Source organism: Notothenia rossii, assembly GCF_949606895.1.
Source record: "Notothenia rossii genome assembly, chromosome: 6".
Lineage (NCBI taxonomy): Eukaryota > Metazoa > Chordata > Actinopteri > Perciformes > Nototheniidae > Notothenia > Notothenia rossii.
The window spans coordinates 77,399,328-77,418,591 of record NC_136909.1 but is presented as its reverse complement, the minus strand read 5'-3'; the positions used below and the strand labels follow the sequence as shown (position 1 = coordinate 77,418,591).

At 41.0% G+C, this 19,264-nt stretch overlaps 2 protein-coding genes and 1 long non-coding RNA gene across 5 annotated transcripts in view; 2 read left to right on the top strand and 1 right to left on the bottom strand.

Annotated features, from left to right (window-relative positions):
* The first annotated feature begins 3,002 nt into the window (after positions 1 to 3,002).
* hmx3a (H6 family homeobox 3a) lies at positions 3,003 to 6,158 on the top strand. Its single transcript, XM_079691143.1, has 2 exons — positions 3,003 to 3,724; positions 4,651 to 6,158. The coding sequence occupies exons 1-2, from the start codon at positions 3,436 to 3,438 to the stop codon at positions 5,262 to 5,264; spliced, it is 903 nt and encodes a 300-aa protein (XP_079547269.1). The 5' UTR covers positions 3,003 to 3,435; the 3' UTR covers positions 5,265 to 6,158.
* Positions 6,159 to 11,756: 5,598 nt separating this feature from the next.
* hmx2 (H6 family homeobox 2) lies at positions 11,757 to 14,787 on the top strand. Its single transcript, XM_079690824.1, has 2 exons — positions 11,757 to 12,236; positions 12,917 to 14,787. The coding sequence occupies exons 1-2, from the start codon at positions 11,969 to 11,971 to the stop codon at positions 13,462 to 13,464; spliced, it is 816 nt and encodes a 271-aa protein (XP_079546950.1). The 5' UTR covers positions 11,757 to 11,968; the 3' UTR covers positions 13,465 to 14,787.
* The window catches only part of LOC307045280, an 87,504-nt gene continuing 82,824 nt past the window's right edge, over positions 14,585 to 19,264 (bottom strand). For all 3 annotated transcript variants that reach the window (XR_013809839.1, XR_013809840.1, XR_013809841.1), the window contains exons 4-5: positions 15,123 to 15,195; positions 14,585 to 14,719 (exon numbers count right to left, since the gene is read on the bottom strand). This is a non-coding gene — a long non-coding RNA (uncharacterized lncRNA). The remainder of the gene's footprint in view (positions 14,720 to 15,122; positions 15,196 to 19,264) is intronic.

Genomic DNA, 19,264 nt, shown 5'->3' with positions numbered 1-19,264 from the left:
GGCTTCTGGGCAAGGTCCACTGCATGTTTCTAATCAATGCATAATATTAGATTTTTGTATCACAGGGTTTTAGTTTGTACAGTTTATTTTCGGGGTTAGCATCAGCTGTGGTTTTTAACCCCTGTTATGGAGTGCTAAAGCATTGCGGTAAATTATTATTTGTCGCGTAAACCTTAACAATCTATTGGACTTCTCAAACACACAACCTAGGGATGAAGTAAATATTACAATAGTCACTTTTGTCCAAGTGTTAAAATGATAATGGAGAGGAGGGTAGCGATATCTGCATTTGATGCACTACTTTTGTCAAATAGACCTTCAGCTGGCTTCAGCTTCTCACTGTGTTTGAATTCCTACAGTTAATCCACCAGAGCCCACCGACGTTCTTTTGAAACATGGTTTCAATTATTAAGATTATTCACAGTAATCTTAATTTTGACGACAGGAGCAATATATTTTGTCTTTATTTAGAATTTATTTTATGCTGCTTTGCTGACATATTTAGCAATGTTTATATGAGTGTAGTAAAGGTCGTCAATGATTATAATACTGTGTGCATTGTGATGTACATACAAAACTCAAACAGGCTGCAAAACAGCCACCTTTTTTCTTTTTGCACCATGTGATAAATGTTTTAAATAATATTGTTAAATTGTAGATATCAGATCTCACATGAAGTAAACACCTTAAACACAATAATAATTCTGGGGTCAAATAATTGTGAAAAGTATCAGATATGTAAAAATTAGGAAGTCAACTAATCTTGACTTCCCAATATTAGTTCAGGAAGTCAAGCACCTCTAAATGAATAAGGATCCAATACAAACTGTCCGGAAGAATTAGCGGTAGTTTATTTTCTGTGTATAGTTGTGTTGTGGAGCGTAGAAGAATATAAATACTACAATAATGTGAGTGAAATTGTGATGTATTATGATTAAAATCTGGCACTGTTCATATTCGCAAATAAGTGTCAAACACATTTGGGTAGATTCTTTGCATGTTATTCTAACAGGATATCTGCTCCTATAAGACACACATGTTGCACCTCAGTCTGAGGGTGCCATAAAATACCTGTGATGATGCCGTGTTGTTTCCCCGGCGTCTTTACGCCGCCTCGATGAAGTGTCCTCTCCATTGCACTTGCCCGGTCGGGAATGAGGGCTCCAGCGTTGCCCAAGCTGCAGGAACCACACTTGGCCTCCGCTGACAGGACTCCAAGGAAAGACAGAGGTCAATACATTGGCGCCAACATTGGCTACAGGAGATGGCCGTTGGCTCACGAGGAGCTCATCCGCCCTTTGACAGGTTTTGTATTTATTCCTGCTGGGTGTCTCCATCACCCTCCACACAAGACCGAGGCCAGGTGGGGGAGCCGGTTTAGTCGCCGACGACCCGACCATGGAACAGCTAGCACTGGTTTACATGGTACCAGTGGAAGTCAAGGACTTAGCTGTGATGATGAGTGTGTAAGGAAAGGTGATAATTACATCACAGTAACAGGATATGTCCACTAATGCAGCTCGCTAAATGAATAACACACGTTAATTACATGTGGCTGCTAATGTAACCTTTACCTTGTCACTGACACCCTCTATTATGACTGCATATCATATGGCTAATTAACATCTTTGGGTAACAGGTGATGATGTTTCATAACTGAAATTAGTACATCTCCATTAGGTAACCAATGTGAAGGCTGTTGTATTGGACATGGCTGCTATATTTAAAAAATACCAGTTAATGTATTTTGGTCTCACAAAAGTATATATTTTTTTATCACTTTGGAGGCCAAGGCGTTTACTTGCATACACTTCCTGTAGACTTACTTAAAATCTAGTGGTTTCTTTAGTACGACCACTTTAGCTTCCAAATGGGATTCCCAAAAACGTAAAAGTATGATATTTGTGTCCCCACACCGTGATAAATACAGGCATGCTCCACGCACACTGTGAACACTTTAACCACACACGTGCAGTTCCCTCTTGAGACCCACAGAGGTCGCTGTCTCCCCGTCCTTCTTCCACAGAAGCTTCCAACCATAGGGCTGTTTTTTTTTTTACAAGTCAATTAATATCAATGAGTGAATATACATAGCACATTTACAAAGAGTGCAATCTGAGGGATGAATTAACCAAATCGATTAGGGAGGAATAAATGACTGTGCGACCCGCAGTCAGTGTGGAAGTGGCCCTTGTTGAAAATCAATGAATTAGAAATATGAATCTAATCGCCCATTGGTGACGCATGGAGTATAGCTGCAGCCTGAGTTCAGGCCTTTTTTCTCATTTTGTGTCTAGAAGTCTTAAGAAGAAAAGGATTTTGGGAGTGTTTGATGGTTAGAGTTTTGGTATGATGAGCCTACACTTATGTTTGATTTAATTTAGTCAAGTTAGGATAAATATGAAAGTCTGCAGAAGAAAGGGTGAGTTTTTTTTTACTAAAGAAATAGCACTGAAAACCAAGACTTTTGTTCTATTTTTGTTTAGTTAATACTTAATTGTATTATGAGTTTGCATGGTAGTGGGATTTTGTCTGAATGGACTCACTATTTTAAAACATTACATTTGGGCCTTGGCTAATCAATGCAAACGTTAACCCTATACAGACTATTATTTTTTTATTTTCTAAAACATAACATTTGGGCTCATTTTAAATATACTACTATCACAACTCATATCATGTGTTCATAAATAGCCAATTAAAATACAAATAATCAACCAGGCACCTGCTGCCTGAGTGAAAGTGGTTTTAAAAATGTATCGCTAACTATTTTTTAACTACTATTTTTACCCTGGAATTTGAGTAACTCCGCAGTCGGTCTTTAATGTTTAGTTGTTTGATGAGGCGTTTATCCCAAACCTTCCTTTTTGGCGCTAACAGCCCTGTGTTCATTTGCTGCCTAATTGGACTGTATGAGACCAATAACAGTCGAGCACACACAGCCTGCAGCCACAGCACAGGGGGAGGACGGTCTCTCTCTCTCTCTCTCTCTCTCTCTCCCTCCCTCTCTCTCTCTCTCTCTCCAACGTCTTTCCCTTAATCCCATTTGCCATTGTACATGCCCAATCGCCTATACTTTCCGCATTTAACTTGGATGACATTTTTATTTCATCATTAGCATCAGACGCCAGACTGACTGACACGGTGGACCCAGTTTGCGTTTTGACGAAAGAGCCCGGAGTGAGACATCTCCATGTTTCTACATGATTTTTTTTCGCTAAAACATTTGATTTAATTATTGTTCTAGCCTAGAAGGACGCGTGTTTTGACGCTCTCTCCAGTTGTGAAAACCGAGTCTCCTGCGTTAAATCGTTGAGAAGAATAAAACAGGGACTCCTCGCAGCCTGGATATCGACTGTCTGTAAGTCAGCCTTGCGTTTTTCTCTTTTGATTCCTGCTTCCGTGGTCCTCTGCGTTCAGACCACAAATACAGCGATGCCAGAGACAACGCAAGAGACGTGCGCTTCGGCCAAGGACTCTCCTTTCTTTATTAAGAACCTGCTGAACTGTGATAGCAAACCGTCCAAACCCAAGCCCGTACTGACTGCCTCTAAGGTGGCCTTGGAGGGAGGATTTTCCCTTTCCCAGGTCGGAGACTTCAACTTTCCCCGCTTCGACCTGTCGGCACAGAGGTTCAGTCTGCCGGCTCACTACCTGGAGCGCACCTCGGCGTGGTGGTACCCTTACGCACTCAGCCAATCTGCCCACCTACACAGAGCCGAAGGTAAATACAAAACTTTATTCCTCACATTTTTTCGACTCACTTGTGTGCAACTCATTTTCTCACTTTTAGCCATTCAATTATGTATTGATGTTAGAGTTTAGTCTCTTAGAATATGTAGGACAAACTTAATTACTTAAAAAAACAAAAACAATTCCAACAAGTTTTGTGACACATAAAATGTTGTCAGACTACAGTTATTTCACTTCCCTCTAAGAACTGTTCTCGATAAAGGGGAATTGGTTGGTTTTGTTGATGTGAAAATAATATGACGTGCATTGAATTACCTCACCAGTGGGTAAAGTGAGTTGACGCGCTGTCCTTTATGAAGGCCTATTTTGTTATGCCACGATGCGGGATAATAGATCAATAAAGTGAGACACTGTGCATAAAATGAAGCAGACATCGTCAAATCATCGGATGAGGGTGACGATGCGCAGCGTGCTTTTGATTTGTCTATTGGCGCTCACTGCGAACATCTTACCCCAGAGGCTTATTGGTCACTGACAGAGTTTTTACCTGCTTCTTTCTGTGATTTATTCACCAGGGAATTAAAACACCCTGATACTGGCACGATCATGCCTTCATGCAAAGAACACACATCATTTTACAAATAAAAGCTTGTTCAATTATGAGCGTGATTGTACTTTGATTTGTTCAAATAAAGCAGACCAGATAGAGATTTAAAATATTTCATTTTTATTACAAATTATATTTTAAATAATCATTTAAATGTATTTGAACACTGTGTTTTCAGTGACCTCTTGTAATACAAAATGGTTTACGTTTATGTGACAAGCAGAAATATATTTTCTGGCACCATTTATAACCACTTAGATGCAAAAACCACAAGCTGTCCAGTATCAATTATTTGAACAAATCCCACCAGGACCCATGTTAATGACCATGTCCCCGTCTCTTTATTTCAGTCTTAAACAAACTCGGAGCCAGAGACTGCTCTCCCACCTCGGGCACTGACAGAGACTCGCCGGACCTGGTTCTAAAATCCGAGCCGGATGTCAAAGACGACGACGATGAGAGTGAGCACAACAACAACAAAAGTGGCGACGAGATAATCCTGGAGGAGAGCGACACGGAGGAAGCCAAAAAAGACGAGCTGGAGGAGTGGAAGAAGAGGGACGACGACAAGAAGCCGTGCCGTAAGAAGAAGACGCGCACGGTGTTTTCCCGGAGCCAGGTGTTCCAGCTGGAGTCCACCTTCGACATGAAGCGGTACCTGAGCAGCTCGGAACGGGCCGGCCTGGCCGCGTCTCTGCACCTGACGGAGACCCAGGTGAAGATCTGGTTCCAGAACAGGAGGAACAAGTGGAAGAGGCAGCTGGCCGCTGAGCTGGAGGCCGCCAACCTGAGCCACGCGGCGGCGCAGAGGATAGTCCGTGTGCCCATCCTGTACCACGAGAACTCGGTCTCAGAGAGCGGGGCTGGCGTGCCCGTGAGCCAGCCGCTGCTCACCTTCCCACACCCCGGGGTCTACTACTCCCATCCCATGCTCACCTCCATGCCGCTGCTCAGACCGGTCTGAAAAGACAAGCGTTTTCAAAATCAACCGAAAAGTAAAAAAAAAAAAAAAACTAATATTTTTCTACTGACTGAATGAAGAAAATCACAAAGTCAAGAGACACTGTAAGGCCTATATGGACCTTTTTCTTGGCAAATACATTGTGTCATTTTCCAAAAGGGTACCGTTTACACGTGATTCGACAACTCAAATCCCATAATTAATATTATTATTATTATTATTATTAAATATCACCTCAGGAGTCCACCTGCTTACACTGCCTGCAGCCTGATGAGTGGTCTTTTTATTTTTTCACTATAGTTTTTGAACATGACTGTTTCGGGACAGGCCAACTCTAGAACTGTAACCATTTATTTTTGTTGTTTACAAAAAAAAATGGTGGCCAAGACGCGCCTGATTTGTTTTCAGCTGATACAATTATATTCTACTTTTACATTTTCAGAACTCATTACACGGTGATGTGCAATACACTGACGGTCTGCTGTGAATGAATGAATCCACAAAACATGTCTTATCATCTTTTGACTTTGGGTATTGATGAGGCTTTGTTGTAATTTCCTTTTTTTTGGGTTCCTTTTTAAATCGCTTGACGGGGACAATCAAGACACTGTCAACTGTAAAATACCCATGTAGCTTTATGTTTAGTGATTCTCACTCTTGTTCCCTTTACATGGACCAACTTTCAAGCACAAGTGTGAGCTCCAAATGTCTTTTAATCTACTTTGTGTTTTTGAACAGGAGTGGAAAAATATCGAATACACTGATGTAAAAAATATGTAAATGTATATATTTAATGAGGCCCGAGGAGAGGAGCTGCCACTTCTCCTTTGTACAGTAAAAACGTTTTGATATTGTATTGCTGAACCATGTTGTGAAATAAATGGAGAATATTCCTTACATTTTAGGTTATATTGTATGACTTCTGTGGATCACCAGCTATGTCCAGAGGAGAATGGAGTCACTCTATAATCATATTTGAAATAGTTTTGTCACCAGAGAATTCAACATTTTCTCACGAAATTATGTCCTGAGACAATTCGTTTTTATAAAAAAAGAAAATTCAATTAATTTACGTCATTATAATATACACATTGAAACCCACACTTGTTTGAGCAGGCATAGGTTTCTATAATCATCTTGGTGTTATGCACTTTAAAACGTAATTTTACATTAAAAGTGTCTCGGTCAATTAGATGCGTAATTGCCACCATTCCTACGATTATGGGTGATGTAGTCAGAAGAGGACATTACACACTGAGCTGCTGTCTTTTTAAAAGAAAATTCTCTCCCTCTCTGATGGCCGTGTGTGTGTTGTCTCGGTTCAGTGTGAGGTGGAAGGTGAATGTTGTCAGGATATATGTCAACTATCTCCACCTTGTTATTCAAGTGTTTGATGCTTCCATTTAACTGTTATTTCATTCAAATTGTATTATTTTCAGTTTATTTCAAGCACTTTCTGAAATTCGTTTCATTTTGTGACGAATTCATGAAAACCGTCTCCTTACAGAAATCACTTGTGGTGGGCAAATTATTTCAGGATATAAAAAACATGTTTGATATAACAATCATACATTGCTCTAGTAGAGGAAAAAAGTTTGCAAGAAGGTGTGAAGTTTGAATTTAGAGATAGATGATTGAACTCGTAAAAGACGACCACAGGTGCCGCTGGACACGTGATCTGTTTGAGCGAACACATAGTGTTGTAAATAGCAACACAATAAATGAATGCAGTTTAAGGTTAAAAAAGCTTTAACAATAATACATTTACATAATTATGTTCGTTTTCATGCAAACTGGCTCTAACATTTTTTTAAATAAGTAACCTCTGAGCGAATAGGAAGACTTTAATTGCTTCCAACTCGTCCCACGATATTGCATAATTTGAGAAAATCAATGGAACTTAATAAATGTGCACTCAAATTGGCTGCCTTCCTAAAGTGATGGTACATTTAAAAGAAGGAACAGTTTCAGAATCACATCCATACATTATTATAGACAGGATCAAGTTAGACATGCCAATACTCAACCAGATCCTGGAAATGTTTTGTTTTGTATAAGTAACTTTATTTATTGTTATTGCATTAAGTATTTATGTTATTTTACTTTTGACCGAAGTTCATTTTTGATGAAAGAGCAGGTGAACTCACTGCTCATGCCTTCTTTAACCTGGGCACAGTAAATGTTAATGATCAATAATAATCAATAATAAAAAATAACCAAGATGGAAAGTAGTATTTTAATTAAAGTGTTAACATTTCTTTACGCGTTTGAATCCAAGTAAAAAAAAACACACCCAGACTTTGATAGTGGGACAGAGTCCAGGTGGACACTTTGACATCTGCAGAGAAACTGAATATTTTAATCAAATTCCAACACTCAACGACACAGATTAATTCCCCTGTAGTGTGCTGGTAGGGAAACTATTGACAGCTTCGTTTGAGGACACTTATTAAAATGAATTTCCCTGCATAAATACATCTAATAACAAGCTGCACTTGGTTGGCCCAAACATAAAAACATTTAAGAAAAAAGTTGAAATTCAAAATATAACAGTTTATGATGCACATCATTTTACATTAACTTTTCCTCAAAGGTCATTTTCGGTTTTCATTTGCAGGCTAACAGTTATTGAAAATGAATCAGTCTGCTATAAACTCTATATGATGACCTCATCAAGAGACAAAGGGTTCATTCAAATATCGTCATATTACCCAAGTATTGACGTGTACCTACCACGCACACTCAACACGGCCCCATTACCGCAAATTAATAGATTGCTATGGCATTATTCCTCTGGCACATATCGATCCGTAAACGTCTGCATCATATTGCGTCAAGTAAGAGCAACGTTCACGTGCTGCAGCGTATATGACCTTGATTTGCGCGCATAAATTGAAAAAATTACCACTCGATAATATCCATTTGTGCGACATCTGCATGCAAAGCAGTGAGGGGAGCGGGGCCAAAATCAGATAAAGTACATTTGTGGGAACGGGGGCAAACGCACGTGACCGGGTACTGCGTTTCAGTGTGTTACATTAAAATGGAGAGCTGAATGGGTAATTTTAAGCTCTATCGTGGGTTTTAGTGCCAGTTTGGAAACACACAAGTGGCCCGACCACCTTGCGTAACGCTAGCCTCTGTAGCCACTGGCATCCTCTCACATGTGTTGGACTAGGACACAGTGGTGTGGGGGGCAGTTATGTTATGAGAGGGGCACATTTAATGCAAGACAAAAGAGACAGTTTTGGAGATTTTAACAGTTTTAGTTTTGTATAAAGTCATACCATAAAAACAAAAAATACCATCATGGGTGGGTTTTTCTTTTCTTTTGACATAATTTGTTTCAGTAGTGATTTTTTTAAATTAAATTACATTATGAGAAAACAAAATGCATTCTAGCTAGCGAGGCTAGCACAATGCTAACATACAATTGTATTATCATTATAAACTCGTCTTTTGGAGGGGGGCACACAGAGGGGTCAAAGCTCATTGTTACAGGGACATGGCCAGAGTTGCCCCCCAAACCCCCATTAGAACCACCCATGCTATTAAAGTTAGTCATAGAGGAATGTATAAAGCATCAATTTCGAGAAATAAAATTGGCTTTGTCATAGCAGAGGCCCAAGGTACCGTTCAAGAAGTTAGTTTGTCTGATGTCCTTGAAGGTTTTGGTAACGTTTCCTTCCAAGATTGAGATCGTGAATCAGTGATATTTCAATGGACGAAGTAAAACAGTAATATAATCCTCACATATCTTCTTTTTTTTTTACAAATCACCAAAAAGTAAATCTCATCCTCATCAATTGCTTCAGCAAAATGGGACAAAAGTGAACAGGTGCATATAAATATTCCCATGAAACCACCTCTTGTTCTTGTGCTTCAACAAATGCATCCTGTTACAGATACTAGCAGATTTGGACAATCAGAGGCCAAACACAAGTGATGTGACGCGTCAGAGTTGGTTTGTTGGAACAACTCTTTTGACACTTCTTGAAGAGGAAATCTTGTTTTAAACCCATCCCATTTGCTTTGCTGATTGAATGCGAGCATCAGATTTTGATCAAAGTTCTATTAAGTGAAACATAGGTTGCGGGGCACCGTCTGATTGGAACAGTTTAAATTTTAATTGTGTTTTTAATTTGACATATAGTTGCTGTGAAGAATGACACTGAAACGCCGAGGGGCGGTCGATTTTCTTAATTTCTCCCCGAGGAATTGATGAGTCTATCAGGGCAGTAGATTGGAAAGCCATTAAAACTCAATGGTTAGGTTGTTAATTGGAACTTGATGGATAGGAGCCCGTGGATAGGCTGTACTGATCCAATCTTCCTGACTTTGTGTTTTCCAATAAATTACCCAGTTCATTTCCACACTCAGATTACATAAATTGTACACCTCCAGGGCTCGGCTGTGCTTGCGTTTACAACTCTCTCTCTTTCCCCCTCTCTCTCTCTGCACACATACACACGTGTGCGCGCACGGACGCACACAAACGCCTCCTGAAAAAAGAGCAGGCCCAGCTTTCCTGAATGAAAATCGAAACGTAATCAACGTTTATACTTAGAAAATTTATTGATATCATTTTCTCTGGTAATTTCCTTATTCTAGAGTTGGACACGCCATATATCATAATACACACGTGTAAAGGGTCTTTGTTTAATATTTATCGAAGCTTGATTCCCGGATCAAAGCGCCTCATAACTTCATCTGTCTTTCTCAGACCTTTCTCTGCTGCTAAATATCTTGTTCTGTTATTGCGGTAGGGCGGCCATACACCACCTATCATTGTGATAGAGCACGAACTTAGGCCCGCTGCTCGCCGTTCGGGCCTCTCCAGACCCCGGTGTGAAGAGGACACACGAGTCAGATACGAACATTTCCATACTAACACTGATCTGGCCTGCACGACTGGCCTTAAACGCCAACTCTGACACAAAAACAGCGTGTAATTCATTCTGTGCAGCACAATAGCAGCCTGTTATGTCCACTATCTCTGTGATGAACTAATCTCACTTTGCAAAAGTCGTCTGAAAGTGATGAAGGCGGCACCACTCACAAAGGTCTTTGTTTGAAAAGAGCGGCATATAAAATAAACCCATTTAACTGTCATTGCAGATTTCACGCCTTATGTGTAACCACCATAAATCCAGCATCCGCCCTGACTGCCCTCATATATTTGCCCCCCTTCAGTAAAGCCTCCCCTGCGAAAGCGTTTTGTTAAGATCGTTTAGCAGCTGCTGGCCCCTCTGCCATGTCGACGATATTTACGCGTGGATCCAGATGCTTCCGTCTGGCTGCTATGAAGCAGAATCTGATGTCAACATCCTCCTCAGCGTACTTCTTCTCCCTCTTCCAGCCTGGCTTTAACACCGAATGTCGGTTGTGTGGCTACCGGGAAGGCCGCTGACATGATGATTAAAGCTGACCATTTGTAATGTGTCTGGGGCTCCCTTACAAAGCAGTAAAAGAGGGATAATGTGCCCGAACCGCCAGCTCAAGCCCCGCAGCTGTCCCACAGCCAGACACAACCAGAGACACACACACACACACACACACACACACACACACACACACACACACACACACACACACACACACACACACACACACACACACACACACACACACACACACACACACACACACGGGTGGAGGTGGGAGGAGATGGGATGCGCGCCCCCCTCCGCTCACATACGCGTGCGCGCACTCAGCCCCCACCACCTCCAATCAATTAGTCAATCAATTAGCCGGCCTCCACTCCACGCGCGGTCATCACGAGGCAGATTAGCTCAGTAATGATCAAATTAATTCTTAATCGCTGATAATGGACGCCGAATGAGTTTATTATTTTCAGGAAAAATTAGTTGGGCCTCTGTATTAGTTCCAAGGCTGTACGTAGGTGTTTACCGTCAGCCAGGACAATTTAGCATGCATAGGATGATCAAAAGCTCCTGCATGAGGTCATCCTCAGTTGACTGAAGCGTTTCCTGGTTGTACAGGTTGATTGAAGGATTGTAGATGCATCGTCTTTTTTATTGATCAGATAAAAAACGACAGAAATACATTGCACAAAGTACATTGTTCTGCTTCTATAAGGGCATATGACTATGATTGAAATAAATATTTTTTGAAACCCCCCCCCCTGAAACTTACATTTATAATTATATTTTCATAAATCTCAACATCAATATACCAGATCCCACGACAATTCAGTCCAACATTTAGAAACCTTTTAAATTCATAAACGCATGCAGGTTTTATTTAGCCTTACTTAAAACAATATTATCCATTGTGTATGTTTTTTTAATATGCACAATGCAGAAATGAGCACTCTGACTCTCTCGCTCTCCTCATCCCGTCTCAAGACCTTGACAGGAGTTTGAAATTTCCGGGCTTATGTTGAAGGCTGCCATTGGCCCAGGAGGAGCTTACCTACATGCAAATGAAGCAACGAAACCTTGCTGCCTCTGGTCCAGAGCGTGAGGAGGAGGACCAGGAATACACTCACGTTCCCCGAGCTCTAGAAAAAACACCTTCAACTCCTTCAATGTTAAAACTCCACAATTAAACCTGCTAGAGGGGGGGGGAAACAGAAGACAAAAACCGCTTTCGTAATTTCTACGCACCAATCGTGTAGATACCGATAACGGAATACAAGGGGCAGACAGATTCAGGCAATACCTCAATACTGTTATGAAGCGAGAATGAGTGTCGCAGAAGACAGCGGGAGCAAGTGCTCGTCGGGCCCGATTTCCAGCTTTACCATCCAGTCTATTTTAGGGACGCCGTCCGATGCTCCGCGCTCCGGGAACAAGGAGCTCTCCAAGGGGCCGCTGCCTCCGCCGCGGAGGCGCTCTCTGTCGGTGTCCTCCGAGGAGTGCAGCGGCGGGGAGGACTCCGCGGACTGCTTCTGCTCCGACACGGGTCACAGCGAGCCGTGCACCACGCACCGAGCCCACAACTTCTGTTTAGGTGAGTAATGTTTTACTATTTACAGTACACTTTTTAATTATTAACTTTAAAAGGGAACGACCTATTCAACATAATTTAAACGTCATGACACACATGCTGCATGCACTTATACAATACTTTACTTGTTAAAAGGGCATGACAATAGGCCTACATTAGCTTATCTTTTTTCTTTTTATAAACAAGCCTCCTGTTTCCAATTTTTTTTGCACTTCAGCTAGGCTACAATTTCATAAGCCCGTGTTTGTGACTGTCACACTCATGCAGCTCATCCTCTGCCACTTGTTTGTTGTGTGCACACAATCGTCGCAGCAGCGGAAGAGTGAAAGGTCGAATAATTATCCCTCTGTCTTTCCTCTCATTTCAAATTTAATTGAGGCTGCTAATTGATGAAACATGTTTCTAAAATGGCTGCACTACACGTCGTCAATTGAGCGTTAAATAGAGCGGGATTGTATTAATAGCTGACTGTATACACTGAGCGTCCTCATGCTGAATTGTTTATTTAAAAAGTCACCGGCTTTTAGCTGTCGATTTAGGAAGTCAGAGTTCACACTTGACGAACTCTCAAACTGAGTATGCTGGGGAAATAAGTGATTTTTGTTTTTTTTCAATCGTGTTTTTAAATAAATATGTATTTCTCGGTTATGATATCAACCACCACCTTCTCCTCGCGCTTATAGGTTCCGCTAAAGGACTTCTGTCTGGGAATGAGGGGCTCGCGCGCCGGCCGCACCTGCCCAAGCCTCTGCGGCAGGACTATAAGGAGGAGCAGGAGAGACCGTGCCACCAAATGTCCCCTCTGTCGGAGGAGAGACACACGGACGGGGCTGACAAGCAGGGCAACTCGACCAAGAAGAAGACGCGCACGGTGTTTTCCCGGAGTCAGGTGTACCAGCTGGAGTCCACCTTCGACATGAAGCGATACCTGAGCAGCTCGGAGAGGGCCTGCTTAGCCTCCAGCCTGCAGCTGACCGAGACTCAGGTCAAGACGTGGTTTCAGAACAGGAGGAACAAATGGAAACGGCAGCTATCAGCTGAACTGGAGGCGGCGAACATGGCCCACGCCTCGGCACAGACACTAGTGGGGATGCCGCTGGTTTTCAGAGATAACTCCTTACTGCGTGTTCCGGTTCCCCGGTCTATCGCCTTCCCGACGCCCCTTTATTACCCGGGGAGCGGCCTGGCAGGGTTACCTTTATATAACCTGTACAACAAGATTGAGTACTGAAAGACTCTTTGTCCACCACTGTAGTAAATTACAAACAAAACAACATTCTTATAAATGTCTCCACATAACCCCTGTATATTAATTGTATCACTTTATTTGTTAAGGAAATTCTTATTATGCAGCGTCTCACATGAAAGCAACCAAGCTTCTCTAAATGTATAAAATACACCATGTGTATAATTAATTACAATCTTTTTTGTACTTTTATTTCCTTCTTCTGCTTTAACTGATTACATAATGGAGTTTAACATTCATATCACATTCAAGAAAAAATAGACTCCACACCAAAATGCTTTTACACTGTTTTTATTCAGAATTGGTTCTTCACATATATTTACAAAGCATCAGTCTTTTTATTTCACTTGAAAGGAAAAATATAATTATTCCATTTGAGGAAAAATATCGTTGTTTCTATTGTAATTTAGACCTTCAATAATAATCTTCTCATTCAATAAATTTTTCTATTTCAGTGAAAATTGAGCTTGCTTGGTTTTATTTCTTGTAACGTTTTGTGTAATTTAATGTAACTATTGACAACGTTAGATGTTTAATACAACTAATGTATAATAGGTTTTTTTGTAATATAACTATGATCTCAGATATAATCAGAAATGAAAGTCAGTTTTTTTTTTCTTGTAGAGCTGCACTAATTTTCAACTAGAGGATGTTAACAGAGGCACTTCAAACTAAAAACACCTCTGCTTTAATCATGACTCAAGTGAGGAAAAAACTTGTAATACTCTGGTGTCAATATGACATTTCTGTTTATACGACCGTTTACATTGACTCACATATTTTACCTTATACTTGCTATTATTAAATCAAATATTACGTTGTAAGCTTCTTGACAGGTGCATTGTAATTGTATCTGTAAATACAGTGTGACATGTGATGCATTGTTTTCCTTTTTCAAGCCTCACACTGTACTTTCATATTTGTTTGATTCTTAAGTAAATAAGCCAACAAGCAGAATATATCAAGCGGTGTTGTGAACTGCAGATTACGATATAATGCAACAATTTTAAAGCCATACTTTCAGATTCATTTTGAATTTATAAATAAAGCTCGCCATTGCTTCACTGAGGCAGATAAAACTGAGCAAGATGCCTTGTAGAGTGACCACATTCAGAGGTAAATAAGAAGTAGATGCATTGCAGGGTCGAGAAGAGATGCACACCCTCACAGGCCAATCCTGCCTCTGGGCTGGATCTGCTCTCATTTGAAGTCTGCCTCCTGTGGCTCTCTAGCATCAGGCCTTGGAAGGGGAAACATAATAAAGAGGCATATTGTCAAAGTGCAAGACTTGTGCCGTCATTAATCGAAGCTGTTCTCTTGTTTCCATCTGTGAAATGAAATACTGTATCGGTTACACTTACCATACAAACTATGCCTTTTTATATCAGAAGCTAGTTTACATTTTCAAAGGTCCAGCTCACATTAAAGTGCAATTTACGGTTTCATAACAATTTAATATATGGAAATACTAAACACAAGCCTGGAGAGAATCGCTCACTCCCAAATGCCCATGTGGTTGATGGGGAGCGATAAAACCGTGTCATTTGCCAGCTTTTCTTGGGTGCCACATAATGTGCAGGGACCACCAACACTCAGCCAAACCCTGCTACCCATCCCACCGTGTGTGCTAATGGCTACATTACCTAGCAGAATCATGACTAGCCAGGCTCTGCTGCCCTGCAGATTATGCCTGACCCAATTTCTGCAACAGCCGCCCTGTGTTTCCGGGAAAATGGATAGCGTTAGACAACAGCAGTGATTTATGGGTAACTCCAGCACCAGCGAAGAGGTGAGGCGCAGGGGGATGAATTTGTGACAGATAAGAGAGGGAGAAAAAAAGAGAGATAGAGAGAGGGATGGGGGGCCGTAACGCTTATGAAAAGGAGCAATAGCTTTGGTTGAATGAAGCTGTTTATTAGTTTCCAAGTGGTCATTATGTCATCAGGTGTGACGGCAATGCGCTGCTCTTTTGGATGGATGTTTGCACCCCACTAACTTGTGGGAAATCTGCATGACCTGTCACCTGAGGGTTGTTTGATTTACAGGACAAGGAGAGAGAGAGATGTGTGGAGATGCGGCGACGAGCAAAGGGGAGAATAAGCGAAAGAGAGGAATCGGCGGAGGAGGGGGTTCGATGTAACTATGTATCACTGCAATGGCAGGTGTGAATTACACATTTTAATAGCAGGGCAATGAAAATGATTTGAAGTGGTTTAAACTGCAAAGAGACAGCGACTGGCATGGTGATGAAGATTTGTTGAGATGATGTGTTGTGCCTTAGGATTCATCAAACCTGCCTGCTAAGGTGAAAAGCAAGTGTAATTCACCCTGAGGTATAATTTATGATGGGAGTAATGGAAACTGTGGGCTACACAGTGTGGAGAGGCAGAGACAGAGAGCACAGGGCAAATTGATTCTCAGGATAGTTTTTAGAGCATATTTACAGGATCGTAATGAATTATACTAAAACCCCTGGATAACACTTCTTTTACACCTTCAGATAAAATGATGAAAACTAACTTAATAGAAACCCCATTAAATTTAAACCGGCTGCATAAACATTTATTTTTTCTATATTTATAAATCTCTTCTAATATTTGAAGATCTCTTTTTCTTCATCATTTATTTGGATGAGGGCTTTTCAACTGCCTAACATATTTACAGCTATTTGATTAAAGAGGGCATGTGTGGCTTCTTATTAGAGTGGAGGGTTATGAAGTATAACACCACGAGCAGATGCACAGCCTCGGGTCTGCCTCAAGACAAGAGTTTTAAAAGCGATCGCAATGCATTAAGCCAGACAACTCTCAAGACCTGTTTGCTCCCTAAATGAATTTGAGGGGAGCGTAACAAGGTTTTTGAGGCAGGCCCTGTCATCCGCTGGCTTTACCAGCTTCTGTATTTATGGGTTAATGGTTAAAAAGGAGAGCTTGGACCAGAAGTGATTTTTCATGATTCTGTTTTATATCAACTGGAAATGAAGGAGCTGAAGGGAAATTGTGTTTGTCCCCCCCTCCCCAGCCCCTACTCCTTCTCCTTAACAGCAGTGCACTGGGATAAGCCAATATATAGAAAAGTATACTTATAAAATATGGTAAAATAATAGATTGCAAATTATTTGGTCAAAACACACGGATAAACCAAGCTTTTACCAGAAATGGATTTCCAATTTTATTTCAGTCTTTAATCAATGTTCTTATTCTTATGGCTTATTTTGAGATGTTTATAATGGAAGTTCAAAAACAAGAAACTCTGTAATTGTAACTCCCCAAGAACAATATTTAACCAAAAGTCTAGATAAGGGCTGAAATGCCAAAATGCATTATGCTTCATTGTTAAATTACTAACCTTTTCTTGAAGTGGCCGTTTTGGAGTGCCATTCGCTGTCCAATATGCATCAAACTATTACAGGCTGCAGTACAGCGGGGAGAACTCCACTATTACTCTAGAGATAAGCCCATTAGCATTACCTTTGACACAATAATGGATGTGAGATACAATTCTCTGCTCTCCATTTTGTATTTGTAAGGATAATAGGGGGATTATCTTGAAGGCCTTATGCTACATACTGAAGAGTGAGACCACACTGAGGAGAGAGAGCTCTGCAACAGTTGTTTTCCCATCCTCCCCTCCCTCAGCCCTCCCCTCTGCTCCGAGACCCTCTCAGAGAGCGGCAGGGAAGATAAAGCATGTCATTATTCTATTAAAGACCTACAATTTTTGTAATGGGACTTGCAGCGGTCGGCAGAAGTGCAGGCAGCTTCTTCAATATCCTGGACATTATTTGCTCGTTTAGTTAAATGATGTTTCTAATTCCCTCATAATTACTTGTAATGAGGCTGTCTCCCTCGTTTTGATGCAGCAACATCTTAATACAGCATGGCATTCTTTTTTAGGGATAATTACCTCTCATGAGGCCGGGCAGCAAGGCTGGGGTTTGTTGTGCGCTGCACACGTGGCAAATTGGCTTGTTTCCTGCCATCTTGTCTTCCTGCAAATTGGTAAATTAAGTTTCTCGGCTGGAGCATTAGAACTGTTACGTTTGCTTTCTCGGGTCCTTCAAATGATTGGCTTCACTGACAGAGAGATGGCTGTGTATTCTGTGTTTTGTCTTATTAACCTTGTAGACTGTTTATCTACAGAGTGTACAGTACATGTTAGGGGGGCTGAATGTTAGAGCATTACAGAAAAAATCTTAAAGTAAGGGCAATTATTTAAACTTGTATTCCAGATCAGAGCTACTAAAAAAAATTACAGATTCATAAAATGACTTGTTAATCTTAATCTTGGATTATTTTTAACAAAAGTAAAAAACAGCGAACTAAAACTATATTTGAATGTAATTTACTTCAATTATTAGATGCACAAATTAGGTTGATTTATTGTAGTGAACTACGCAGGTCAGGTCATTTTCTAACCGGCTATTAGAAGGAGCGACTTGAAAGTGGATTTTCGTCATGCTTCAAAAACATAGAAACATTACTGCTTTGAAATGAAATGAACTGAGTATTGACTTTGGCCAAGCGAAATGAAAGAACATTTAGCTCATTTATTGTAGTGTAATAGATAACAGTAGAGCAATAAAACACTGCCACCGTGTCAACAAAGCCAGTGGAGGACCAGCAAGTCTTTTCTTAATCTTAATGATAATAAAAAAAAACTTTTAAAATTCAGAAATCTTTGAACGGATTTCCCCTCTCCTGTTTCCCTTCAGCAGCAGAGTGTCTGTGCTGTCCCTCTGAAATGATCCAGCTGCCGTACTCCAACCGCAGCCGTCGCAGGGTTGGCTGAGGGGTTTTTATTTCTAAGTGCTGATGTGTCGCAGACAGTTTGGCTCTACAAGGGCCTGTTATACGCCGATTAAAGAGAGGGAAGGAGTGCTCCCGCAGGGCCGTCTTGTACATTTACCCTGACCACAAAAAGGTCTAACGTTTACGCCCCGGTGCTGACATGACCTTCAAACAAGGTCCCACTGCTGCCTGGGTGGATACTGGAACTGTCTGGAGGAGACCCGTAGTGAAACTAACAGACAGACAGGAAGAAATCATATCTTTTATATCAGGAATTACCAGTCTGCCATATCCTGTGAAGTTAGGAGATATGGCTTTTATTGGGAAATACAGGAAAGGATAGTTATTTTTCGCACTTATAAGGCTGAATGTGATTGTGATTTCCCAAAAGCTTTTGTCAGTTCCATTGAATGTTGGAACATGATATAATAAGTATATTTTCTCCATTAAAATCACCTAGCTTGAACAAACTGACAACCACAAAGGGCCACTAAATAATTAATTACCAAATCCAGTCAGTCATCCAATGGTGGGAGACATACACATCACTTGCTATTGTTTTTATTAGTGAGAGCACAGACAGAATCTCAAGTGATCCTCTTGTCTTTGCTGGGTCAGTGATCTGTTTGTTATGAGATTTGATATTGAGTTCTTGGTAATATGGAGAGTTGGGATCTCTTTGTAAGGACCAAGTGGTCTCTTTCAGCTGCAGGGGTCTGGTGTATAGAGAGATGATATGTCACTTCACTCTGAGACTGACTGCTGACCACATAGCCTGCAGCGCAGCAGCATGGAGCACAATGAAAGCAGCACACTATCACCTGACAGCTAATTAGGGATCACTCCCCTGGAAGGGAATACATTCTCTTTGAGGGAATGAGAGAAAGAAAGCAAGAGGTCGCCGAAATCCGTGTGATGTGTCAGTCAAAGCCACAAGCCACCTGCGATTTCTTACAGCAATATGTTTGGTTATCACTGTAGTAAATTGTTAATGT